This window comes from Haliaeetus leucocephalus, unplaced genomic scaffold (genome assembly GCF_000737465.1).
Source record: "Haliaeetus leucocephalus isolate CR32 unplaced genomic scaffold, Haliaeetus_leucocephalus-4.0 Scaffold384, whole genome shotgun sequence".
NCBI classification, from domain to species: domain Eukaryota; kingdom Metazoa; phylum Chordata; class Aves; order Accipitriformes; family Accipitridae; genus Haliaeetus; species Haliaeetus leucocephalus.
Genome location: NW_010972820.1, coordinates 2,128,699 through 2,152,868, shown reverse-complemented (window position 1 = coordinate 2,152,868; position 24,170 = coordinate 2,128,699). Strand labels below are relative to the sequence as shown.

General features: G+C 37.2%; 1 protein-coding gene across 5 annotated transcripts in view; it reads right to left on the bottom strand.

Moving 5' to 3' along the window:
• Nucleotides 1–24,170, bottom strand: part of KLHL32 (kelch-like family member 32) — a 96,776-nt gene that overhangs the window by 59,551 nt on the left and 13,055 nt on the right. For 2 of the 5 annotated variants that reach the window (XM_010573346.1, XM_010573350.1), the window contains exons 3-4: nt 12,823–12,930; nt 1,911–2,009 (exon numbers count right to left, since the gene is read on the bottom strand). The exons of 1 other annotated variant lie outside the window; for it this stretch is intronic. In XM_010573346.1, the coding sequence (XP_010571648.1) occupies nt 1,911–2,009; nt 12,823–12,930 (207 nt within the window). The remainder of the gene's footprint in view (nt 1–1,910; nt 2,010–12,822; nt 12,931–24,170) is intronic. 2 more of the 5 variants (XM_010573347.1, XM_010573348.1) reach the window with 2 other exon arrangements.

Genomic DNA, 24,170 nt, shown 5'->3' with positions numbered 1-24,170 from the left:
ATCTGGACACTAGGTCCCACCTCTTCATTTTTACACCAGTGTAGCTCCAGTTACCCTACCTTGGCATACTACTCAAAGTACAACAGAGCTCTTTCACATCATCTGAGTAACTGCATATTGACTGTCACCTCCAGAGAATTTTTGCTGGTCTGTTAATTACAGAGTAATGTTTGCTTACTCCAGGGGTTTTTGGGGGGGAGTGGCGTGGTTTTGGAGTTGATTTTTTGTTTTGGTTTGGCTTTATTGTTTTTTGGTTTTTTTTTTTTAATTCTTTAGCAGACTGTTCCTAAATACTTGACTATGGCTTGCACATCAAGGATGACATCCAAAGCACTGCTAATTCTACAGCTGTCTTTCCACTGCAGTGACCTTGGGATTAAAAGTATCAAGATGGTGCCCAGGGAAGAGCTACAAATACCAGAGGCTACTCAACACAGGTCATGGAAGAAGTTAGTACAAGGACTTACACTAGGCATGTACCTGCTCCTTTCCTACAATCCTCTCATATCCCTACCTCACCAGCAATACAATACTCAGCTTTTTCTCTGCTCTTCAGTATTTCCCCTAGCTTCTTTGCTGCAGTGGTCTTCTTGGTTCAATTTCTGACAAAGACAGAGCATGTAAGCAGCAGAGACATGCTCACACTGATTGGTTTGTTAGGGGGACATTAAATACACTGTATGACTATCAATGTTAGGCTTGTATCTTTTTTCTCATTACAGTAACCCCTTCCCATGCCTGCCTGACAAATGGTAGGCCAAATGGGTTTGTGGCTTATTTGCCATCTCACATTTCTTATTTCTCAAACCAACAACCTTTCCCATTACATTCCATGTCTATTTTCTCGGAAAAACTAAATCCCTCCTTACATTCCTGAAAACAAACTGATACAGATTGCAATACTCTACCAGGTCCTTTAACTTTCTAATCAATTTATAATGCACAAATTAATACCACGTTATTGTCTGAACATACATGTTCAAGGCTTCCCTAAGGCTAACACTCAAAGAACAGATTTTTTCTCCATAAGACACAGAGCCTTCAAGTACGTCCTGAAGCTCTTAACATGAGATCCTGCATGCCTATGGTACTCAGTAGCTCAGTGTGCTGCCAAGCACACTCAGACTGTTCAAAAGCAGTTATGCTGTTGGAAGACAAGTGCATACAGAGAGGATTGTGCTGACATGCATTTCCAAGCCCAATTGTTGCACAGATACAGCCAATGCACCCTATTTCAGAAACAATACTGAAAAATTACAAAGAAAAGGAAACAGTTCTGTAGAATTGCTATTGCTTTTTTTTTAATAAGGCTTTTCATTTTCATGGTTCTTGCTTCCATCACAAGCCATCTCCTACACAAGCCAAGCACAAAAAATTATTTTACCGGATTTAGATTTTTTGCTTCATAATGACAGCCCTAATGTTGATAGGGTTATCAACATTATGGGCACAAGGCCAGTTGAGAATAAGGTGCTGTTGTAATAAGCCCTACCCCTTCAGTGAGAGGTAGTAGTGCCCTGCAATACACATCAATATTCTGTTGTGAACACTTATGCATCTGAATGCTTCACAATACTCATGATTGCAATATGGAAATATTTAACATTTGGTAAACTGAGGCAGAAGAAAGCCAATTCTCTGCTAGAGGAAGGAATCAAACTCCCACGTGCTGATACTAATGAGCGGACCATCCTTGTTTTCAGGACTGAAATGGACAAAATGGATGGGAGGAGAAAGCACCTATCACAAACTGATACCCAAATTACACTAAAAATTCAGGTCTCCTGAAATCCAGTTTATTGCCATTTAGGCTATACCAGGTATTGTACTAGTACTCTCCTACTGAAATTAGGCTTGAAACAAAAATTTATCAAATAGAAGTGGCTGATAATTAGGCAGAGAAGCCTCACCTGAATGAGATAGTGAGAACATAAACTGAGAAGCTCCAGCAGCTGCAAATGACTCCCAGCTGCTAGGACATCCTGTATCACCCCTGGTTCCAAAAGGATCTGTGAAGAAGAAAATGGAAGGTTTGTCATGTAGAATTCAGAGTACTTGTAGAAAATACTACAGGCCTTTGTTATTTCAGACATTTAAGTCAACATAAAGAGCAGAAAGAGTACAATTAAGCATATAGAGAAGTCTTTGCAGGATGGGGACAGAGTTTTTAAAGTTCACCTGAACTGCCCAAAGGATTTTTAAGCAGATTTTCCTTTGAGAGTCCATAAGCCACATTACCGCCTAAATCCTTTAAAACTAAGTGTATGTTATTTATTTAAAAAAGAGACTTTCCAAAATAACAGAACCTCTTTTTGTTATCCATATACCTGTATGCTTCCATATATACTGATGAATCAGGCCAACAGAATTGACTCAGAAGTCTCCACAGTTAATATTATTCACGCTTCTAAAAAATATACAAGGCTAGGAACACCCTTCCCATTCTGCATGGTACCACTTCACAATTTTCCTAACCACTGTCTTCATTTTACAGAGCAATGCTGTGAAGCCACAGAGCGAGCATGCTGCTGGGGAAGTGCCAGAAAGGGCTTAGAAACCAAGACTGATTATTCTGTCACTTGCTCACATAAAACTCCTACTCATTTCAATTAAAATCACGCATAGGTAGCAGCCAGGATAATTGGGCGTCAGCTCCTAGCCTGCTGTCTTGGGGTCAGCTTATCAGAGCATCCCTTTTCAGGGCACAGAAAAGTCTTTGGGAATACAGACAGTGGTCAACTTCTTATCAGCAATCACATCACAAACTATACTTAAATATAATATTAGTTTGGTGAAATGGTGCAACATCCACCAGAAATCAGAAATGCATGAGAAAAAATAATTTTTCAAAGATACTCAGTTTATTCAGAGTTTTGTCCTTCTTGTATTTCCCCTGGTAACTGGTATCACACCACATGAGGTCAGTCTCTCACTGCTCCACAGCAAATGAAAGCTTTTTTTCAGATCCTTTTTCTTCTGCCCACACGATTTAGTTTTATCTCACAGCATCATTTATATGTCTCAAATGCAGTGGAATAAGGAGGATGGCAAACAAAAGGAAAGACACTCATCTGCATCTTTTACAGTTAAACTGTTTTTGAGGAAAATGAAAAAAATATGTATGCGTTTCTTCAAGCAAACCCACAAATTATCTCCAACATAATGCATATACTAGGAACAGGAGAGAAGGGGATTGATTCTTGTTTATATCAAGAACTCATTTACATTGAGTCCTGTCAGTGTATGACATGCTTAAGGCTTGTGCAAATCACTGTATATATTCATACTAGGTTTTAAGTGAACAAATATGTCATTTACATACTGTATAAAAGTTCTTTATCTAGCTGGAAAGACATGTAAGGATCTTAATGTTAATGAGAATCAGGCCCAGCACAATCCAGGTTTTTGGCTGGTGCTAATGAGGTTGCTATGCATGACAAGAGGTAGTTCAATAGAAAGCTAGAAAGGATTTCAGTTACAAAAATATCTCCAATAGGTATATTTAAAAAAAAAAACAAAACAGCACTGTCAAATATTTTCAAGTGAGAACTCAAGGTCAGACTGACAAAGCAAGCTATTTTAGACTTTGCAGTGTTTGCTATTCAGACATCATTTACACTGAGGAAGTTGTCATCTGATGTCAAATTACTTACTAAGTGCCAGCCACCAGCTTAGCATTGTTAAAGACAAAATATGAAGAGAACCAGAACCCTAAGCAGATTACTACCTTGTAGGCATAGATAAACTATATTTAACTGTGATAATATTAATGTATTTTAAAGCTACAGCAATCCATTTACAAATGATACTAGTAGCATTATGAGATGAGAAGTAGAACAAGAGGCAAGGTAGTGACTGGTTACTATCTAGAGGTGATATGCACAAAGTCAGCAACAAGAGTTCATTTCAAGGTGGCAGACATATTTCTTACATGTTTTTCTACTTCTTAAAGCTTTCCTATACCACGCAAGATTTATTCTGCTGAGATACCTTGGGAAACACAAAGGTGAATATGTTAACTGAGGAAAGTCTATTTTGTCTCTTCCCAAGACTTTGCCTTAAATGGAACTATCTGAATTTTTATTCAATACTCATTTGGATATAGGCAAAAATACAAATTCATCCATGCTAAATGTTCACCATCAGCAAATTGCATGCTGGGCAAACCCACAAGAAAAAGAGAACAATAAGTAAAGAAGGAAGAAAATACTGCAAGCCTTCCTTCTACTAAAACTGGGGTAATTCACAATTATTCCACACCTCTTAGCTTCTACACATTAATGCAATTACTTGATTTTTATTAATTACCAGCATAGCTGTTTATATGCTATGTAGGCCATCCATCTGAATCTTAACATTAAATGCACATAAATACCACCATATGCGCACCACAAGTACACACAGTGACTGACTCTCCTCTGTTTGTCTAACCCTCAAAACAATAGCTCTGAGGTCTTCTGAGTGATGCTTATTGAAAATTAAGGAGAGGGAAACTAAGATCTACTTTGGATTCACACCTTCAAAATTCATCACAAATTACTAGTGTGAACACTAAAGAGAGAAGCTTAATCATTTTCCCTACTCCATCCTCAACCCAAGGGTTACAAGGCATAATTACCAGGGCAGAAACTCGGCGTAATTTGGAACTGTCAACTTCAGACAAAACTTTGCAATCTTCACCAGTGAAGGATGTGCCTTTGTATGACACATGCCATCTTAAGACTGGTTTCTGTGCTATTTTTATATTAAGATTAATTAGATGCAATTCAGGTACTGCACCTGGCTGCATCCTGCAATCAATCCTCTATTCAACCCTTATTTCTGAGGGTTAATTTTCATTATGCTCTCAACTTTTCTCTGGCCCATGATGCTACCCAAGAAAATCAGCTTAACCACCTTCTCCCTGTATAAAATGGGCAGATCTTGCAGATAGCCTGAGTAACTTATTGTCCCAAGCCACCAGGTCTGACGTACTGCTCGTTTTCAATCTGACCTCCTTTGCCAAGCTATTTTTCTCCTCCCCTACAATGACCACATTTTAAAACAGGAATCCTGTTCAAGGAGCCATTCCACCCTCCATCATCCCACAAACCCTTCAGAGAGCGCACACTAAATCCAGTTCACTCCCTTTTGTGGGCAGATCAGTAGGCCAAGGGATAGAAAGGATGCAAAAATTTGGTGTTTCTTTGCAACAGAATGCCGAGTTCACAAGATCCAGAAAGGCAGATTACATAATTTTTTAGATCCACGTTTCCTAGACATAAAATTTAAATCTATATGGAAATGCATCCATTTATGCTTCATTGATATATTGAGGAAAGCTGCTCTGCAAATGCAAGAATTAGAAACTTTCATGAGTTTCTGAAGCACAATTCTGAGGCAGAAAAGGGAATTCTATAATCAGCCCCATGGTCACAAATACACATGGCCCTGAGCACCCTTCTGTACATCTACCCTCTAGACAGCAGTTCTAAAACTGGAATTCATTCTCCCTTCCCCAACTCACCCTGCATCCCCTCCAACCCAGTACATTCTAGGGCACTGGGTAAGCAGGGAAAAGAATAACTGACATCACACATCTTGCCTGCCTCTTCAATCAGTTTTCTTTGGAAGACTTCTTGGCAGCAGAGCAACCAGCAGCTATGAATTCTTGGGCTGGGAGCAGTATTTGAACCACCATCCTTTCCCAAGGACAACAACTCATGCCTCACCTCCACACTGCCCAGACTGAGAACATCATCCGACTCTTTTAATGCCTTCTGTCCCCCTACAACCAACAAACCAGTATAGGCCAACAAAAAAATTGTATGGTTGTAGCAAAGAGGGCAGTAATGGACAAAAGAGAGTGAGGAGGAAACTCCTTAAACTGTACTTCCCAACAAAGAAACTTACAGCCTGAGGGAGAAAGTAAGGTTCAGATTAACTATCACCTCTATGGAGTGCCATGAGGTTTATACCTGGAAAGAACAACCAGATCATTTAATCTATTCCCTGTATATTGCAGGCCATTATATTTTACCCAGGCACTTTTAAAGACACTAAACTAAAGCTACTTTAGGCCCAAGGAGGCTAAACTCTGTGCCCAGACAAAGAAGAGGAGATTGAGCATGCACTCTTATCACCTTCATTCCAGCTACTCCTTTATACCCCTGTATTTCCTTCTCATTTCCATACAGCTGTTTGTGGGGCCCTGGAATAAGTGAGGTGGTGGCATGATTCACATTAAAAATAAACCAGCATTATGCTGTAACAGTAAGGAAATATGTAATGTCATGTCAGAAAATTCTACAAAGTAAACCATATGGAATTTACCACAGAAAACAAGAAAAAAAAAACAACAACAAAAATCCTAAGATTCCTGCCAGTCTGATGCAGAATAAAATTCCTCCTTGACTCCACTTGCAGTGATCAGCATTTCAAACAAGACAGGCATCTAACAAAAGTACCACTTGTTTTTTCCCCTCTGGAGACCATTCTGTGTGCTTCAGAGCAATCAAAAAACCTAACTTTTCTTTTAGAACAATTTAGACTGCATTTCACTTGCAACCAGTTAGCACTTCTGCCTGTCTCCCTGTTCATTCGTGCTTCAGTTAAATCCTGAGCTCCTTGCATGTTGAGAAGTGCCGCTTCAAAAAAGTGTGAGCAGGGGAAGAATGTTCTAGCCCCCTGCAGGCAACTGCCCAAAGCCCTGGCATGTAATGTTTGATAGCACTCGTTACAAAATCCAGATGACTCATTAGCCAATGCCAGAAGGAATCATGACCAGCCTTTCTCTGATATAAGTCATAATATTTTTCCAGAAAACTAAATGAAAGTCTGCGTAAAATGCACAGCATATAAATCATAGAATCATAGAATATATCAAGTTGGAAGACAACACCCATAAGGATCATCGAGTCCAACTCCCAGCTCCTTGCAGGACAACCTAAAACTAAACTGTATGACTAAGAGCATCATCCAGATGCTCCTTGAACTCTTGACAGGCTTGGTGCCATGACCACTTTCCCAGGGAGCCTGTTCCAGTGACTGACCACTCTCTCAGTAAAGAGCCTTTTCCTAACGTCCAGCCTGAACTTCGCCTGATGCAGCTTCATACCATTATGAAGTAAGTACCATTATTGTAAGTAAATACCATTATTATAAGTAAGACTCTATGCAAACTCACTATTTTTGGGGAAGACGTTTCATTACTTTGGTTACTTTCAGCTCTAGAAAAGCTGTGTTGTCCATATCTTGATACCTATCCAGAGCAAATAACATGAAACATTGAACTTTCTCTGCAATAAACTGCATAAACTGAGTTATTTAAGTTCTGTATTATTTTAAGCCTTCTGGGCAATCTGTAGCTAAACAGTGAACCTAACACCTAGTAGCTGTAACCTAGTGCTAGGCACAGCAAAAAGATCAGCCTCCTGACAGAAGTAAAAAAGGAGATGTCCAAAACTAAGTATCAAATTTGTATTTTTGGCTTTGAAATTGCATTGAAAAATAATGTCAAGTGCAGTAAGACACAGTCCTGCTGTAATCAGTTTTCCATGACCTCAGAATGCTGCTCCCAGTAGAAAAGAATGAGGATAGTTGAAGTCACTTTTGCTAGGGACGCCAGGCAGTTTAACCGAACCCTATGATTCATTTTAATCAAAAGGCAACCAGTGGAATTGCTACACACAGGACTCAGGAGGTCACTTACCCAAGAAAATCAACCATCGCGATGCAGCTTTGCAATATACCTCACCCACAAGTAAGCTAGAAAGGATTAACTTAGTAAGAGGTGCTAAGATATTGACAGCTATCTTCACCCCGATCTCAACTGAAAACGGCAGATGAAATACTGGTTGATCACTAGAAAAAACTTTCACCATCAAATGAAGGGCGGATTTGATGACAGACAAAAGCCAAGATTCTAAAAAGGAATCAAAACAATTATCAGGAGAAATAGTTGTACATAAAAATATTTATTTTTATATTTCTGTACTACCCGAGAAGACCTTTCACTCTTTCATGTTTTTTGTTAAAGAAATAACTAAGCGAAAGAACAATTTCACAAAGGAGCTGTAAGATGATACTTTAACCATAGGTTTGTGTGCATGAATCTGAAAAATCACCAGATGGTACTCCTACCAGCTCATGAAACCTGTTTGGTAAAGTAATAATAGCTGTTACAGTTTGACAGTTAACTGAATACAAGGTAAAGTTAGTAAATAAAGGCAGTAGTTAAATAGGACTCACATTGATAATGCATTAAAGTAATATTGAGAGCAACCCAAGCACATGAAGCAACAATATATGTGAAAATACCATGAAGTTCTAGATTTGTAACTGGAATAATATACTAGTATTACCTTTATTAAAGACTGCTGCTATGTTAGCATTTTGTGAGTAAAGGAAGATACGTTAAATATGCTAAGAAACAGAAAAAGTTTAAAGCCTATTTTTGAATCATTATAAAGACAACTTCACATGTGGCTTTCAAGAAAAGGAAACATTTCAACATTCTATAGGCAGAGTATAAGGTTGTGTTAATCTTGGGCTAAGAAGATACCACAGGATGAGTTACCCCAAAATTCGCATTTGGAGAAAGAGCTGAACTTAAAACATCTCTTATATAAGGGTTGCCTCACTGATTCTTTCTTTTCAGCTTTGGTAATTCAGAAGAATTTTATAGCTTTAAGACAACAACATAATTTCTATTACAACAGAAACAAAATATTATGATTTAGAAAAAGTAAATAGACCAGCCAGTTAGGAACACAGGACTTGGTCAGGAAAACTTGGTATTAAGCCCTAATAAAGCTGCTGGTTTGTTGTGTTGTCTTTAGAAAGTTATTTTCTCCCAAAATAATTTCCTGTCTATGATGTAACAAAGGGCAGCAATTACTTGCTTTTGTAATGTGTTTTGAGGTCCTCAAATAAAATTCTATCTAAATGCAAAATATTTCTATTACCACAGACCAAAGACATAGGATAGAACATAATTACAAAGAAGAAAGATCCAAGTCAGCAAAGCATTTCCGTATACATAGGACTTCAACTGTGTATTTGTATTTTTGTTGAATTAGGATCACAACCATCTGCTCCAAATTAAATCCAGTGTTCTTGCACAATTCTTTTTTGAAACTATACTGCAGTGCCTGCCAGCTGATTCAAATTATGGTATCACTTATTACATATGTATGAGATCAACATGAACTATGTAGTTTGCTGGACCTAAATTTGAGGAGGAATGCAAGAGCCTCATCTAAAATGAGGAGCCTCAAATTCAGTTCAAACCACTTACTCAGTCCCACAGCACTTACAGTTCATAAGAGCCTGTTTTCAGCACTGAAAATTTCCAGATACCCAAAGCTTTTCTTTTATTCAAAAGCACCTTTTCTTGTAATGAAGAGTGACTTGCCACCCAAATACACTGGCCTATTTAGGGGCTATCACATGTCTCCAAATGAGATTATATCTCTTGGTAACGGGAGTTAAAAACAAAAAAATAGTCAAAAAGAGCAGGCAACACTGCCCATGACTCTCTAACCCAGTGGTTAAGACTCTTACTTGGACAGAAGGAATTGTGAGCTCCAAACTCTGCACCAAAAACTGTTTCTCTATATTAATAATCTAAAATATATAGTTCCTGTATTGGTTGTACTTCATCCATCTCCCTTCCAATGCACATCTGACACTTGCAAAATGCCCCTGTGAGGAGGAAGGGTGAGTAATCTAGTCACTGAGACTCTGGCCTGGCCTTATTGTTGCCAGCTGTGAAGTAAAAGAAAGAATGACCTTAAAGGCCTTTTATGAAGAAAGGATATGTCAACTACAGCAGGAAAAGAGTCAACTACAGCAGGAAAAGAGTTGTATCTCTGAATTCTCAATGTGGAGATTACACGGCAAAAAGCTATGGCCAAGGGGGAACGTATTTAAGATGTTTTTTGCCAATGATTTCATTATTAGAGGATTACTGAGAGCCTACATGCATAGAACAAAACCACATTCTGCTGCTATTTGTTAGTTTTTATTTATTTCTATACCAACATTTCTTTCTTTGTCATGATTAGAGATGATAGTAATGGATTGAGTTGGAATTATGATATTGTTTATATTTAACTTGATTTTTACAACAATCATTTCTTCTGTTGAACAATCAATTTTCCCTTAAAATCAGAATATTTCCAGGAGTAATTACGATAAGGCACTGTCTGCCTGTGTAGACAGGAAGATGAAGTTCATATTTTAAAGTCCGCAAGCATATTTCAAATTAAAAAAAAACCAAAACAAAAAACAAGCGCAGCAAGGATGACAAGAGTTTCATTTCAGATTGCAATGTCATGTTAAAAATGAAATTTCTTAATTTTGATAACTTTCAAAAACTGGAGGCATCAAATATTGCCATCATGCAATATTAAATATTTCCACCAGATGTCTCCAATATATTATTTTACACAGAGTTACATTTGAGTTACTACACTTGAAATGGAATGCAAGTTTAGCAAAATATTAAAGAAATAAAGAAAAAGCTGAAACTAAATATTTATCTGTTTAGACATGTATACCTTAGGACTGTCCCTAAATTGTTGTCGGTTCCACAGTGTTACCTAAAGAAACAGCAATTTTTTGGACTAACATTTTGGCCAAACGTTATTAAAAAAACAAACAAACAAACAAACAAAGAGTTCATGGCTTCCACTTTTAAGAGGCACATCAGATCATGTCTTGATACCTACATTTTCAGAGCAATGTAAGTTTGTAATTGGCATGAATGAGTTTTGGTTTACTAAGTATTTTGTTCGTTTTTTAAATCAGAAAGAGTTTGCAGACCCAAACTAAAGACGACTGTTTTCAGAACTCTCTGATGTAAGCATGCAGTAATCCAGTTATTTATTAATAGCCTTTGTGGATTACTCCCACTCACTACCTTGAAACGTTCACTCAGACTGTCAGCCCGAGTCAGAACATAAGCAATGCTCAATACATATAAACCCAGTGCCAGAAGAGAATTTCAAGGACAAAAGGGAAAATTCAACACTGCTAATTCTCAGACCTGCATATCACTGAGTTATGCTTCAAAGGCATCTTTATAAGAGAACTCCTACAGAATCCTTGCCATTTCCCTGTGCTTCAAAGTAGCACTTTGTGTATCTGGTAGACACGACAGAACAAACTTTGCCTTATAATTACTTACATATATGAGCAACTTTACATACAAGCGTATCTATATTTAAGTCCAGAAGCACACTCATTTATTCAAATTAGTTTATACCTGAAAATTAAAGACTCAAAAGTCTCTACAGGATCAAGGATAGAAGGCGCATATTATTTACTAAGAAGCTGAGGATACTATCCTGGAAGCAATGTCGGGTGACAACAAGATTGTTGGCTTACATAAAAGCCAAATCCATCTTTTCAAGGTTCTCAACATAGTTTACACAGGTTTATTAGATTTTGAATTTTGCTGAAAGATAGGGCAGTATACCTCTATTCACAGCAGACAGGACGGGTCAGACAGAAATCAATTACAACCCATCTTCTCAAAAGATACTTCCATTAGCAACAACAGTTCTCTCTTTAGAATAATCGACTTTTAGTTTCAAATGACTAAGATGATACAGGTGCTCAACAGCACAGGAGACATTCAATTTTATCTACCAAAACTTTCAACTGAAAGAACAAAAAGCATACCAATGACAAGTTACATCCTGAGGTCTTCAGCCAGTTCAGTAATTTAGCATGGCATCTATCTCTCTCATTTATATCAAAGAAATCTTTGAATAAGTTATGTTTTCCATAACAGCAGAAAACCCACAAATTTCAAATGCTAGTCTCTAAGGCCAATGCTAAAGTGTAACTGTTGTGTGGGCTGGTGACAAAAATAGCTCCTTTAAAACAGGTAAAAAATTTTCTTTCCTTATTTTTATTTAATTCCCTTTGAAGAAAATTAAGGCCATATACTTAATCCATAGTACAGAAGCAGATGCCTTAAATTTGTATAACCCAACAACTCTTCCAGAATAACATAATATGGATTTAAACTTTCCTTTTCAAAATCAACTAATAAACAAATATATGTCAATGGATTCAATTGTTGTAGCAATATTTCCAGAAATAGTTTGGTTATCTAGATTTTTAGACTCCAAAGTAAAAATAGCTGGGTGTTCTTAGCTCACTATCCATGAACTCTGAACTGAGATGAAGTCATACAGCAACACTGTCCAAGCATGCAGTGCAGAGATATGGCAGGTCATATACACTTTTTTAGCAGAGGGAAGAGGAGCATCACTCTGCATTTTCTGAAGTAACATAACGTGATACATAACCTACTATCATAAAGAGTGCTACAATAAATATGTGTAGTACCTATAAGCATTTACAAACATGCTTGGACTGCATCTGTCCAGAGAGTAAGAGACTACTTTTCCCCTCAATTATATAATTTGTCAAACAAAGCAGAATTTATAAATATTTATTAATAGGAAAACACCAAAAGTATTTTTGCTTTCTTTATATTTAATTTAGCATGCAGAATCAACTCACATTAAGTTTTTATGAACGGCCAGGCCACCATAAAAGGGGCATACAACTCCTGCATGGTTCACTACCTGGCAACAATGCACATAAACAGTGTTTTTATCAGACAATCCCTCTAAAGAAAAAAAAACAAAAGAAAAAAACAACAAAACCAACAGTGTAAGAAAAGTAAGATCTGTTAAATCAAAAGACCTTGTATTGGGCAGTGCACAAGAAAAATAATTTCTAGTACCTCTGTAAAGGTCATCTTCAGTTTTTATTGCAGTTTGCTTTCGTTTGTGTCTCTTACTTTGAAGAACTGTACAATACCTGTCCAGTATATGCAAAGTCCAGGGCTTGTTTTAAACCAAGGCTTGTGACACCATGCAAATTCACCTCATCAGCTTCACTTTCAACCATGCAGAGACTGAACATTGCCTATGGAAAGAAAAGAAATGTTATTAAATTAAAAAAACACCCAGTGAAGGTCCAGGAAGAAGAAGATTGATTTTTCCATCTTCACTAACCTTTGTTTTCCCTTGGATAAGAATTCTAATTAGCAACAAGCTTTGTGTAGATCTCATTCTAACTCACAAGTTTTCAATGCTAACCCCATAGCAATCAATGTTGCAACTGAGTCATTTTATCAACAAAGAAATACAAAATCTTATTCTGGAAAAACTGAAACAAATCCCTTTGGTCCATGTATATATACTTCTTAATGAAATAATTCAATTGAAATCAATGTGAACAGTCACAAAATAACATATCATTCAATAAAAAAAGATAAAGAACTGGACTCTGGAAAAAATAAATAAAACTACACAAGCACCACTACAACTAATACTTATGTATAGTATCATTACATATGGGAAGGAAAAATAAGCCATACACAATTACTTGTATGAGAAGAAGGGGCAATTAATACACCAACTTTTATAAACAATCCTTTCCAAATAAGCATCTCAGACCAGAATGTGAACAATAAAATACTCAAGTTATTGAATAAGGAGGAAGGATGGAGATGCAGTCACCTAAACTTACAACCTCCCCTTACTTGTTATTGCCCCAGTTTCTCAGATGTTAAAACCTAAACTGAAGATTGGTAAGGTGCTTCCCTTATGGAACTTCCCTGAAAATAACACTGAGGAGAGCAACTGTCCCTTTCATCCAGTCTTACCTTCCAAATCATAAGTCGTCAGTGCCTCCCTGGACTGAAGCAACCGTACTCAGTCTCTGGATCCTTGTAGGAATCTTTGTCTTCCCATCTCTGTTAAACTAAGATTGCTGTCTTTGCCCTTCACTCTTTCCTCCCAGCCTGCACTCCCGCTGCAGTACCCCTACTTACCACTCCTTCCCTTATCTATCAGTCCCATTCTCCATTCTTTGTCACTCTCCAGCACATTTTTTTAACAAAATATACCACTCAGTCTTTAGACAGTAAACTGCGAACAAATAAACTGAACAGTTCTACCATCTGTCATTGCTAAAGAGAGTCTAAACTTATCCCCAGTAGGTTTTGCACCAAACATCACCTTGAATAGAATAGAATCATTAAGTTTGGAAAAGACCTCTAAGATCGTTAAGTCCAACCATCAACCCAACACCACCATAGTGCCACATCTATGCATTTTTTGAGCACCTCCAGGGATAGTGACTCAACCACTTCCCTGGGCAGCCTGTTCTGATGCCTGACAACCCTTTCGCTGAAGAAATTTTTCCTAATATCCACTCTAAGCCTCCCCTGGCACAACTTGAGGCCGTTCCCTCTTGTCATATAGCTTGTTATTTGGGAGAAGAGACCAATCCCACCTCGCTACAACCTCCTTTTCTCCAAACTAAACAACCCCAGTTCCCTCAGCTGTTCCTTATAAGACTTGTGCTCCAGGCCCCTCACCAGCTTTGTTGCCCTTCTCTGGACACACTTGTGGTGGGTTGACTCTGGCTGGATGCCAGATGCCCACCAAAGCTGTTCTATCACTCCCCCCCTCAGCTAGATAGAAAAAAAAATAAATTCTAACAAGTTCAGACACTTCTCTAATTCCATTAAAATTAGAGTTGGACATTTCATTGTCATTTAGATGTATCAAATGAGCTCTAATAGCTACTGTGAGGCTTCAGGGCTTGCCAGGAGCTGCAAGGTACCCATCAGCCACCTGCTCCCTGCAAAAGCAGACCTGCAGTTTGTGTCTGGAAGAGACAAGCTTCTCTTCTCAGAAATTCACTACTAAATAAACTTTTGGGATAATATTCTTTTCACACACCAATTCCTGAATAAAGAGAGTAAAGTCTCAAAGCAACACCTGTCTACATAGGGGTAGATTTTCACACCTTCTGTACACTCAGTTCCACCACAGCCTGCCTGCAGAAAGGCTGGAAATGCTCAGTGATACAAGATCCTGCATTCTCCAACTGTGCTACAGCAACTGTCTGTACACTACCTACCTGTACAAAGGAACCATCAAAAGAGAGTGTGGTTACGAATAAAGTTTCTATTCTGATCAAGGGCTGATGTCCTACACAACAGGTTAAGCTTACAGATACAAAGAAACACTTAACTGAATCTCATCTGTACACCATGAATCACTTCTGTGAAGAACTGGTAGAATTCTTCTTTGTAGACCTACTAACTTTACCTTTAGAGGACTATTCTATTGTATCACAAAGATTCCAACATGGTCCTTACACAAGGCTTATTGCTGCACTTAACTTAGTAAACTCAGCAGGATCAGGCCACCAACTCAGTTACTGTCCATAATCATCCACAGCATTTAACGAACGCAGCCTCCAGCAGAGCTTTGACCCCCTGCCAACTAGCGCTCTCCCAGTCAATGCCCAGTCTATGGTTCCGGGGATAACTCAAGCTATGGCTGTTCTAAATAGACAGCATGCATAAAGCAAACCTGTTGGCAGAGAGGAGAAGGTTTAACCACACAGACATGAGCCATGCTGTGCCAGTCACTTTTAGAGCCAGAAAACATGCTCTTATCCATCTTATTTACTAGTACAGGCATAGTCTAATAGTGCAATAGGCTATTAGAACTGGAGCTGCCAGTAAGTCATAGGACTGTGGCTTTGCATGCCATCTGCTATATGGAGTTCATTTTCTCTCACACTATCCTCTCAGTATTCTGTGGAAGTTTTTGATACGGAGTATGAAGTACATTTGTTTCTCAGGGGGCAAGGCCAAAGAACTTGATCGAAAGATAAGGTCTGCAATGGTCCTCAGACAGTTCACATTCAGCTGAACCGGATTAGCCTCCAGGAAAGTACTCTCCCACACAGATGAACCTAGTACTGCTCAGTGATCCACACTCCCTTCACCAGCAGGCAAATTTCCTTCTCAGCCCGATAGTTTAAAGGTTTAATCCAGCATGAAATAAACCTGTTCAATCATAGGCAGAAATTGAGCTTTAACTCAGTCTGTAATTTGGACTGCTGTACTCAAATACTGTAGTTTTACCTGTAGAAACATATGGATCATTAAATTCTGGCTTGAGACTTCACCAATACCTGGAGAATGAGTTACAGTTGGGCGGTCAAACTCTGATTTCAGTTGCATCTCTGAAGATGCTCTGAGGTTTTGTGAGCTTAAATAGATCCATCAGTCATGCTTTTAATGCAAGGCTAGTAGCCTACTTTATTTTTCCCTTGGGTACATTAAAAGTAAGGCAATAAGATAAATATCTCAGGTGGATGTACAAGTGACAGACAAGAAAAACAATGAAATATAAAATATTTGGACAAGTGCACAATTCAAAGTCAAACTTACCAGAAAAGTGACCAAATTTGGCTAAGCATGAAATGTTAATTATTTTAGTTATTAATTTCATTCAACAATGCTAATATGTCTTACTTTATTTTAAAATACTTCGGCTTGGACAAAATGAAATCTCTCTGAAAACACCTCATTCCTCCTCCAAGAGCTTCACGAGAGTGGGCAGTACAAGTTGCCAATATGTTAACCAAAAATCCCTTTTATAATAAAACCCACTGGTGAGAGGATCTGTCTTTTCTTCAGTTCCTTTAAATATCCAGGTCTTGTTCTGCTATCCAAATCACTCAATGAGCCAACATTGTGGGAAATACAGTGATTATTTAAATTCTGCTGTTTTAGTCAAGATTTTAATTAAGTATACCAATTCCCCAAAAGAAAAGTAAACACAATCCACTTCCCATCCTGTGGCAACTGCTCCAAAATTCAGGTTTCAACATCCTGTCACAAATGGAAATATTCCATTTGTGGAATTTCTCCTCACATTCCAAGCTCACAATTGTTTAAGAAGCTACAGATTAGGATGGCCTCATTTTTGTGGGGCAAGCAGACGTTTTATTAGCTGTTAAAAGAGGAGGAAGGGAGGAATCAAACCTCTATTCTTCTTCTAATCTTGGCTTGAAACAGAAACAGAGCTAGAGAACTATTCCTAAAGGAAAACAAAAACAAAGCACACAATCCCTAGATAAAAATAATCAAACCATAAAACAACTCTCAGACTCTTGAAAATTTGACTTCAAAGTAACATGGCAAGTTGGCGGGCATTTAATACACAGCACAACTGCATGAGGTTTCGCTACTTTGCCCTCAGCAGGCAAAGGCACCTTTATAAAATGGTTTCTTCTGCAAACACAGAACACAAAAGACAAGAGCTCAAAACTGAATGGCACACAACAACAGGGTGACTAGGCTCAGATGTGATCAAATTTGATGTAACCACGCAGAATAGCCTGAGTAAAAGATACTTAGAACAGTCATTGTATCTAACTTTCCATGTTCAGCTTCTGCTGCTGAGCTTAGCTTTCAAAAGCAAAATGCAAGATGGGTGTAAAATACCACCAAATCAGAATAATGTATTACTGTTAAAATAAGTATAAGACAAAAAAATGTCTAGATACATTGATTTTATCACTCAGCACTGCAACAATCCTCCACAACATACAACTTTAAGAACAGATACCAGGGTCACAGAAACACAAAATTATATTCAAAATCCCCAAAATACAAATTGCTCACTGTCACAATGGTGAGGTAAAAAACTGCTCGTCTTTGAGTCATTTTCTTACTTACTCAGATGTTCCATATCCATGAGAGTAATGAGCCTGTCCTCATTTGTACACATCAATCTTACAGCCATGTCAGGCATAGCAAGCAGTAAATCATCTCAAAACAATGAAGTTGTATGATATTTTACACAAGTAAACTCTTTCAGTGAATACCACTCAACTTAGTGGCCTTTTTAAAGGCAAGAAACAGATTCAAAACATACGCAGCCTCAAGAGACAGGTAAATGAATATAAACATGGTTATGCTGTTAAAAAAACACAGTGACCAAAATTATAAGTAACTTACTGTTATGATGCAGGGAAAGAAATTGGAATTCTTATTATTGAGCTTTTATAAGCTTTCTGCTGGGAGTTAAAGAAAAAATAAATAGAACTGAACACTGAGGTAACCACTGGATTCTAATGTAAATCTGCATAAAACCTATTTAAGATTTAAGAGATTTTTAAAGAAAAATAATAAAGTCATTAAATTAACAATAATATGATATATTGGGTAAATAATGGATAGAAGGGAAATTGGTAAAATACCTGAAAACTTGAGAGAAAAGGAGAGGAAATTGTCATCAGGGCCTGTAACAATAGTATCTGAAGTTAGGTAGCTGTATAACAAAAGTAAGTAAAAATGTTTTCTGGGTAATCAATAGATAGAAATAGGCATGTTTAGACACCATTTTACAGAACTTAGTGGGATGAAATATCTTTTGTACTTTAACTATAGAGGAAGCCTAAACACTTAGCTTAGCCCAGATGCCTAAAATAGGTGAAAATTTTAATCCTAAGGTTAAGGGGTTGAGTGAATTGGAGGATGAAAGTTGAAGAGATAAGAGTAAATTGTGTCCTTTTAGTGTATTCATTTTAGAAGAACAGAAGAACTTCTGAAGATGAGTATTTCTGGAATTAAAGCTACAAACAATGACAGCAATAATAAACAAAGAAATGTTTGCACCTGTAAATTTCTTTCCTGTGACAAATTACTACATATAAGAACCAAAGTTTTCTTTCACTTCTCTGAATTCACATAAAGTCATTTCTAGCTGAAAAGCCTTAGGTGAGTGGGTCTTCAAAAAAAAGAAAAAAAAAATTACAGATCACCAATTATGAGAGGTTGAATCCACACAAAATGCCTTCAGTTTGCCTATCTTGACCTTCTTATGCTCATCTGTTACTTCAGCTACATCAGCCCCTAGCCAACTTTTCTGGTATGTTCCAAATGGGAGATGAGCAAATGACCATTTAAATTACTGCCTTCAAGAAATACCCTGGCTCTTCTAGGAGTAAAGTACACAGTTCCAAGTGCATAGCAATTACCTCTAAAATATGTCAAATTTCCCTCAGCAAGACTGTGAAAAGACATTCATCATTATCCATTTTTCTTTGATTCAACTCTAAATACAACTTGTAAAAGAAATTTAAGTGTTCAAAAACCAAAAAGTAAGCTGAGCTTACTACAGCAATCTACAGTAACCCGAAGAGCAACGTTTCCAAATTTCCTCCCTCTGTTTCTCAAACACTGTTTTGGTAACTACCAGCAGCCCTAGTTCCGAGTTCACTACAATACCAAATGAACATTTGGACCTCCCCACCAATGCAGAGCTCTGACCTACACAAATTCTTGTTCGACCACAGACTTAGCAGTAGATAGCAAGCACAATAGTAAAGTCCTGGGATACTTTAGAATCACCTCCATTAAAAACTGCATTCATATGATGTTCATAAGGTTTCAGCAAGGCCAAGCTTGTTTTGCAGAACATGATGCAAATAACTCAGTCCATCTCCCATTTGGCTTATCCCACCACCTTCCATCCTTGACTCCGACTGGCATTTGGAAGCTTTTGCAACTGATGTGCAAGAGCGTGTCTTTACCTTCAGCTGTTGTTCTTGTGTGGCTGTCCAGAAATCTGACACATTCTCTACTGCAAAGTGCCTACGCATTCGCTGCACTTCCCCACAATCAGCAGCAGATAGGGAAAGTGGAAAGTTGGCACACAGTGAACTAGCATTCTTGTAGTTCCTTTCATTGCACCACACTCAAAAAGATGAACACCCAGGAAGACAAGATGAACTAACAGCAAGTTAAGATCACTGCACATGAGCTTTCTCATCTCTAAGTTAATATAGAGCTCTGTGTTAAAAACTCACTCCTACTTTTCCTGCTAATTACCAACTATATTATAAGCACTCTGGTCAAATGCTACAGGAAAAAAAATCATATCCATCTTACCATAAGTTAAACCTCAAGTGTGTCATCCCACCCAGCCTCTTATTACTGAGGCTGAGCTCTATACGAAAAAATTAAGATGCACCAAACAAGTTGTTTGGTAGTCACGTTAATTATTTAACTAACTTTTTTCCACCCAATTCAGAAACAGGTCTGAAGAAAACAAGAAACTTTACACTTACAGCTGGAAAAAAAAAAAAAAAAAGCACTACAACAGCTTTGAAAGTGAGTGAACATCTATTCTGTCTACCTAGCAAACTAATTGGTAAAGAACTGATCAATGAAATCACCAAGGTTTTCCTTCCTATTTATCTTCTGGCACTGAATTTTTAAACTACCACTATCTAGCATTGTTTTACTGTTTTAGAAGAGCAGAATTGTCATCTCAAATTTCTGCCTCCACAATTCCACAATGATATTGCTTGAGTGCTTTTTAATATTATTTGGAAATAGGCATCTCCATTAAGTGCAGTGTTTTATTCAAATTCACTTCCCACAGTATATGTACTTACTTCTATATTCACCTGTTTCATATCTTTTTCTTTACAGGAAATTGATCGTAATTCTCATCTCATGCATCAGAAATGCTATGAAGAAAGTAAACTAACACTTCAGAGATCTTGGATCAATTTCCTACACTGCTCAGGGAATTCAGTTATGATGCGATGCCTCAAGATTTTTTTATTGCACATGTAATTTTAAGCCTGTGAGAAGTCTTACTGGCATCAATGGAACAGCTCAATCATGCATTTTTTTCTGATTTGGGACCTAAGCTTAGCTGTATATAGGTCACTCAAACTTGTAAGTATCTAGTCCTGAGAATATCTTATCTATTTGGACCATAAACTCAGGCCAAAACATTCTCCTTTGCAGTTTGTACTAAAAATAGCAACTCACTGTTCATGTAACAGTAATATTAAATAAATAAATCATAATCTATTTAATCCCTTTTGTTGTACTACTCTGGAATTAACCTTTACATGTTCTTAACTTCATGTTCTAATCCTTCATTACATAAGCAATATTATTTCTTCTTTGCTGTTTTCACCTATCACAACAACAAAAAATACTCAGAATGTATTAACAGGAGTCAAAATACTACTTGGACAGATGACAATATTGACATCAAATGTCAACTATGTTCTAGATATGTAACATATACTTATCCAAATAACCACTTTGATATGTCAATGTTTCCTTACTGCATATGAAAGTGTAGCTTGTTCTTCTCATAACTAGCATGTTATATTTTGCTTGTTTTCCTTCCAGTTTAAGCCTGTCTATCCTAAATCAATAATCAGCCATGTCCTCTAGAGTCTCTTGCACACTGAAAAACATATCCATCGATACCAACTGCATGAAACATGATTAAGAGGCTCATTACATGATTCTTCTGAAAAAGTTCTATATAAATTCCCAGAGAAAATGTCACATAATGTCAATCACTGATAACTGAGCCTGCAGTAACTCATCTGCTCAATGAATCTACCTAAATATTGTTTTTTAAGCATTTGCCATGCAACTAAAATGAATCATGTAAAATGAAAAGGTCAGCTATCATTCACAGTTTAAGGGAATACATATTTAAAGAAATTAGAAGAAATAAAAACTGAGCAGCAAAATATACAATGTTATGCACAGTACTGAAGTCTCACATATTACTGTTAGCAAAGCAAATTCCATTAATCTTTGGTGTTTCTTTCAGTATATCACAGTGTCAGACAGTGATACTTGATTGCACAGCCCCTAAGAGCTTACCAAATCAATGATACATGCAATACACTTGTTGCATTGCATTTTTAATACAAAAAGATATCACTTCCTTAATATCTTTAGAAATAAGTAATGAAAACTAAAGTAAAGAGCTACCCTACCATTTAGAGGGCCTAACGATGTGATATTTTTTCCTGTTTGTATAGTGCACATTTCTGGTGGAGTAACCTGGCAAGAACAAAGTCATTTCCTTGGTTGTAACAAGGCACAGGGTCTTCACTCCCAGTCAAAATAAAAAACAATATAAGCATTTGTTGCTAACAAGTTACACTGTTGGCTGAACCTGCATCAAACCTAATTCATGTTTTGATAGTCAGAGTTTAATAGTCAGTGTAATGTGTCTTCCCCAAATTTCTGCTTAGATGCACAAACATAATTTAAGACACAAGGAAAAAGGACAGACTGTAGCATACTACTTCTAATGAGTTGCTGCATCATCACTAAAAAGACCTATATTCAAAAGTAGTCTAGAATTATTTTGTTTCTACAGCACAACTTACAATTTTCATGTGCAACGCCATATGAGAATAAAAAAAAAATTTAACAGTGAACTATTACAGCTACAATAACCTTATTAGCTCCAATATTTCAAAATAAATGAGACATCACAGGTGGTCCTGAATACCAAAATTATTGTTTTTGCTGTGGCAGAAGCAAGAAAACGGAATTGTACAGACAGTGCCATGAAAAGCACTGCATAAATCTGCAGTAATGTACAGTCTGTTCTAACAACAGTCACTCTTAAAACAGGCCTGCCTTTTGGAATATAAAGGGAGCAGCATAACTAAAACCAGATTTTTTTTTTCCAGCATCTCCAGTCAAGCACAGAAAAGTATGAGTCACATTTGCAAATTTTGGCTTAAATTGGTTTAATGCTTCCCAGTGAATGCATAAGCCTATTGTTCATGTCCTTTGATGATTTTAGCAAGTGATATCAAAAGCAAGCTCAAAATAAAACTGGAATAAAAGTCAGTTAGCTCTTGAAGTAGCATTTCAACTACATTTCATTAAGGGAGGCAAAGCTTTTTGTGATTTCTTTTTGAAGGAAAAGCCATGATCAAAACTTTGACACCTTTAAGGGGCTTATTTTTAAAAGCATACTTCATACAGTACCATCAAGACAAGTATCCCATCTAAGTGCATATGGGCTATAACTAAATAGTTGTACAGCAAGGCTTAATCTAACAGAACTGGAGTAACATAATCATAGTTATTATTATAATTAGCTACTTAAGAAACCATTTATAATGTGATGTAAATGTTGTTAGACACTAACATCCAAATATTCCAACCAATAGTAAAACTACGGCAATTATCTTCTATTCTCTGGCCCATTTTATGACGGTTTGAACTAGATATCCTTCATATCTTTTAAAACAATCCTGTTTTCCATTATGATTATAAATCGTGCTTTCCATTAAGATTATAGCATAATTTTGCTAAAGAAGTACCCTTAATTCCCACCAACATATTTAGTAAATTATTTTATACAAAGGCCAAAGAATAAAACTAGCTCACTGACCATTTTTCTTTAGTTTTCCACATCCTTTTACTAATAAAACCTACAAAAGTAATTAAACACTAAAAATTTGCTAAACAAAAGAAGAATGACTTGAATAACCAAGCTTGTGTTAATATTGCAGTCATTTGTCACAGTAGCTTTCATCATCAGCTGAGCTCTGCCCTCCATCAGCTATCTCCTCCGGAACAAATGCCTCTATAAAATCATCTGTTCATTTTATTTTTAGTAGTCTACATTTGACTGTGCTCATTTGTCCTTTGGCTTTTCCTTCAACTCAAACAAACAAACCCCCTCCAAACTAACAGACCACGATGACATCAATTTAATTATTCCCATAAATTCTATAGGCTTAACACCTACTACTTCTTGGTTGAAATCTAACCTTGGCAAGGTAGATCCTTAAGTGCCATGTATGAGAGCTTCTAAAAATGCAGATGGACATTTCATTAGGCATCCTAATAATTCAGTAATTTTGATTTCAAATGGGCTTTGTGTACATTTGTTGCCTATTTGTATAGCTGGTACCCTATGACCTTGGAAAGCCAGCTTATTCCATCAGTAGCAGAGAATGCTCCACATGTCTAAGGAGATGGTAATTGGTAATTTGATTTTTGCAAACATACACACACAAACATAAAATTGTTTTTATACATATAACAGTAACAGCTGCAGCCTACTGGTGAAGAGTATGTTATGCTGGGCTCTAACCATTGCTTTTCCACAAAATGGATTCACAAAAAGCTTTTGACAAAGGCCTTGAAAGACCTTGAAGGCAAACTAGGGAAGAGAGAAAAGAGATCTTTGCCTGGATAAGTGACTGAATAGATAAAACCGTGAACAAGAAAAGAGCAGGCCAGTTTTCTCAGGGGGTGACGATTCCAGTGCAGCACCTCAGTCTGGGCTGTTTAACATACCCAGAGAGGATCTGGAAAAAGGCAAGAGCAGCGCAGCTAGAAAGTCCATTGAGGCAAAGCTATTCAAGGTAGAAGGACATGGGCAAAATGTGATAAACTGTAAAAGGGTTGTATGAGATGAGCAGTCGGTTTTAAAATGGCAGCCGTAAAATTAGCATATGAGAGTTCCATGAAAAAGGCATCCCTGTTC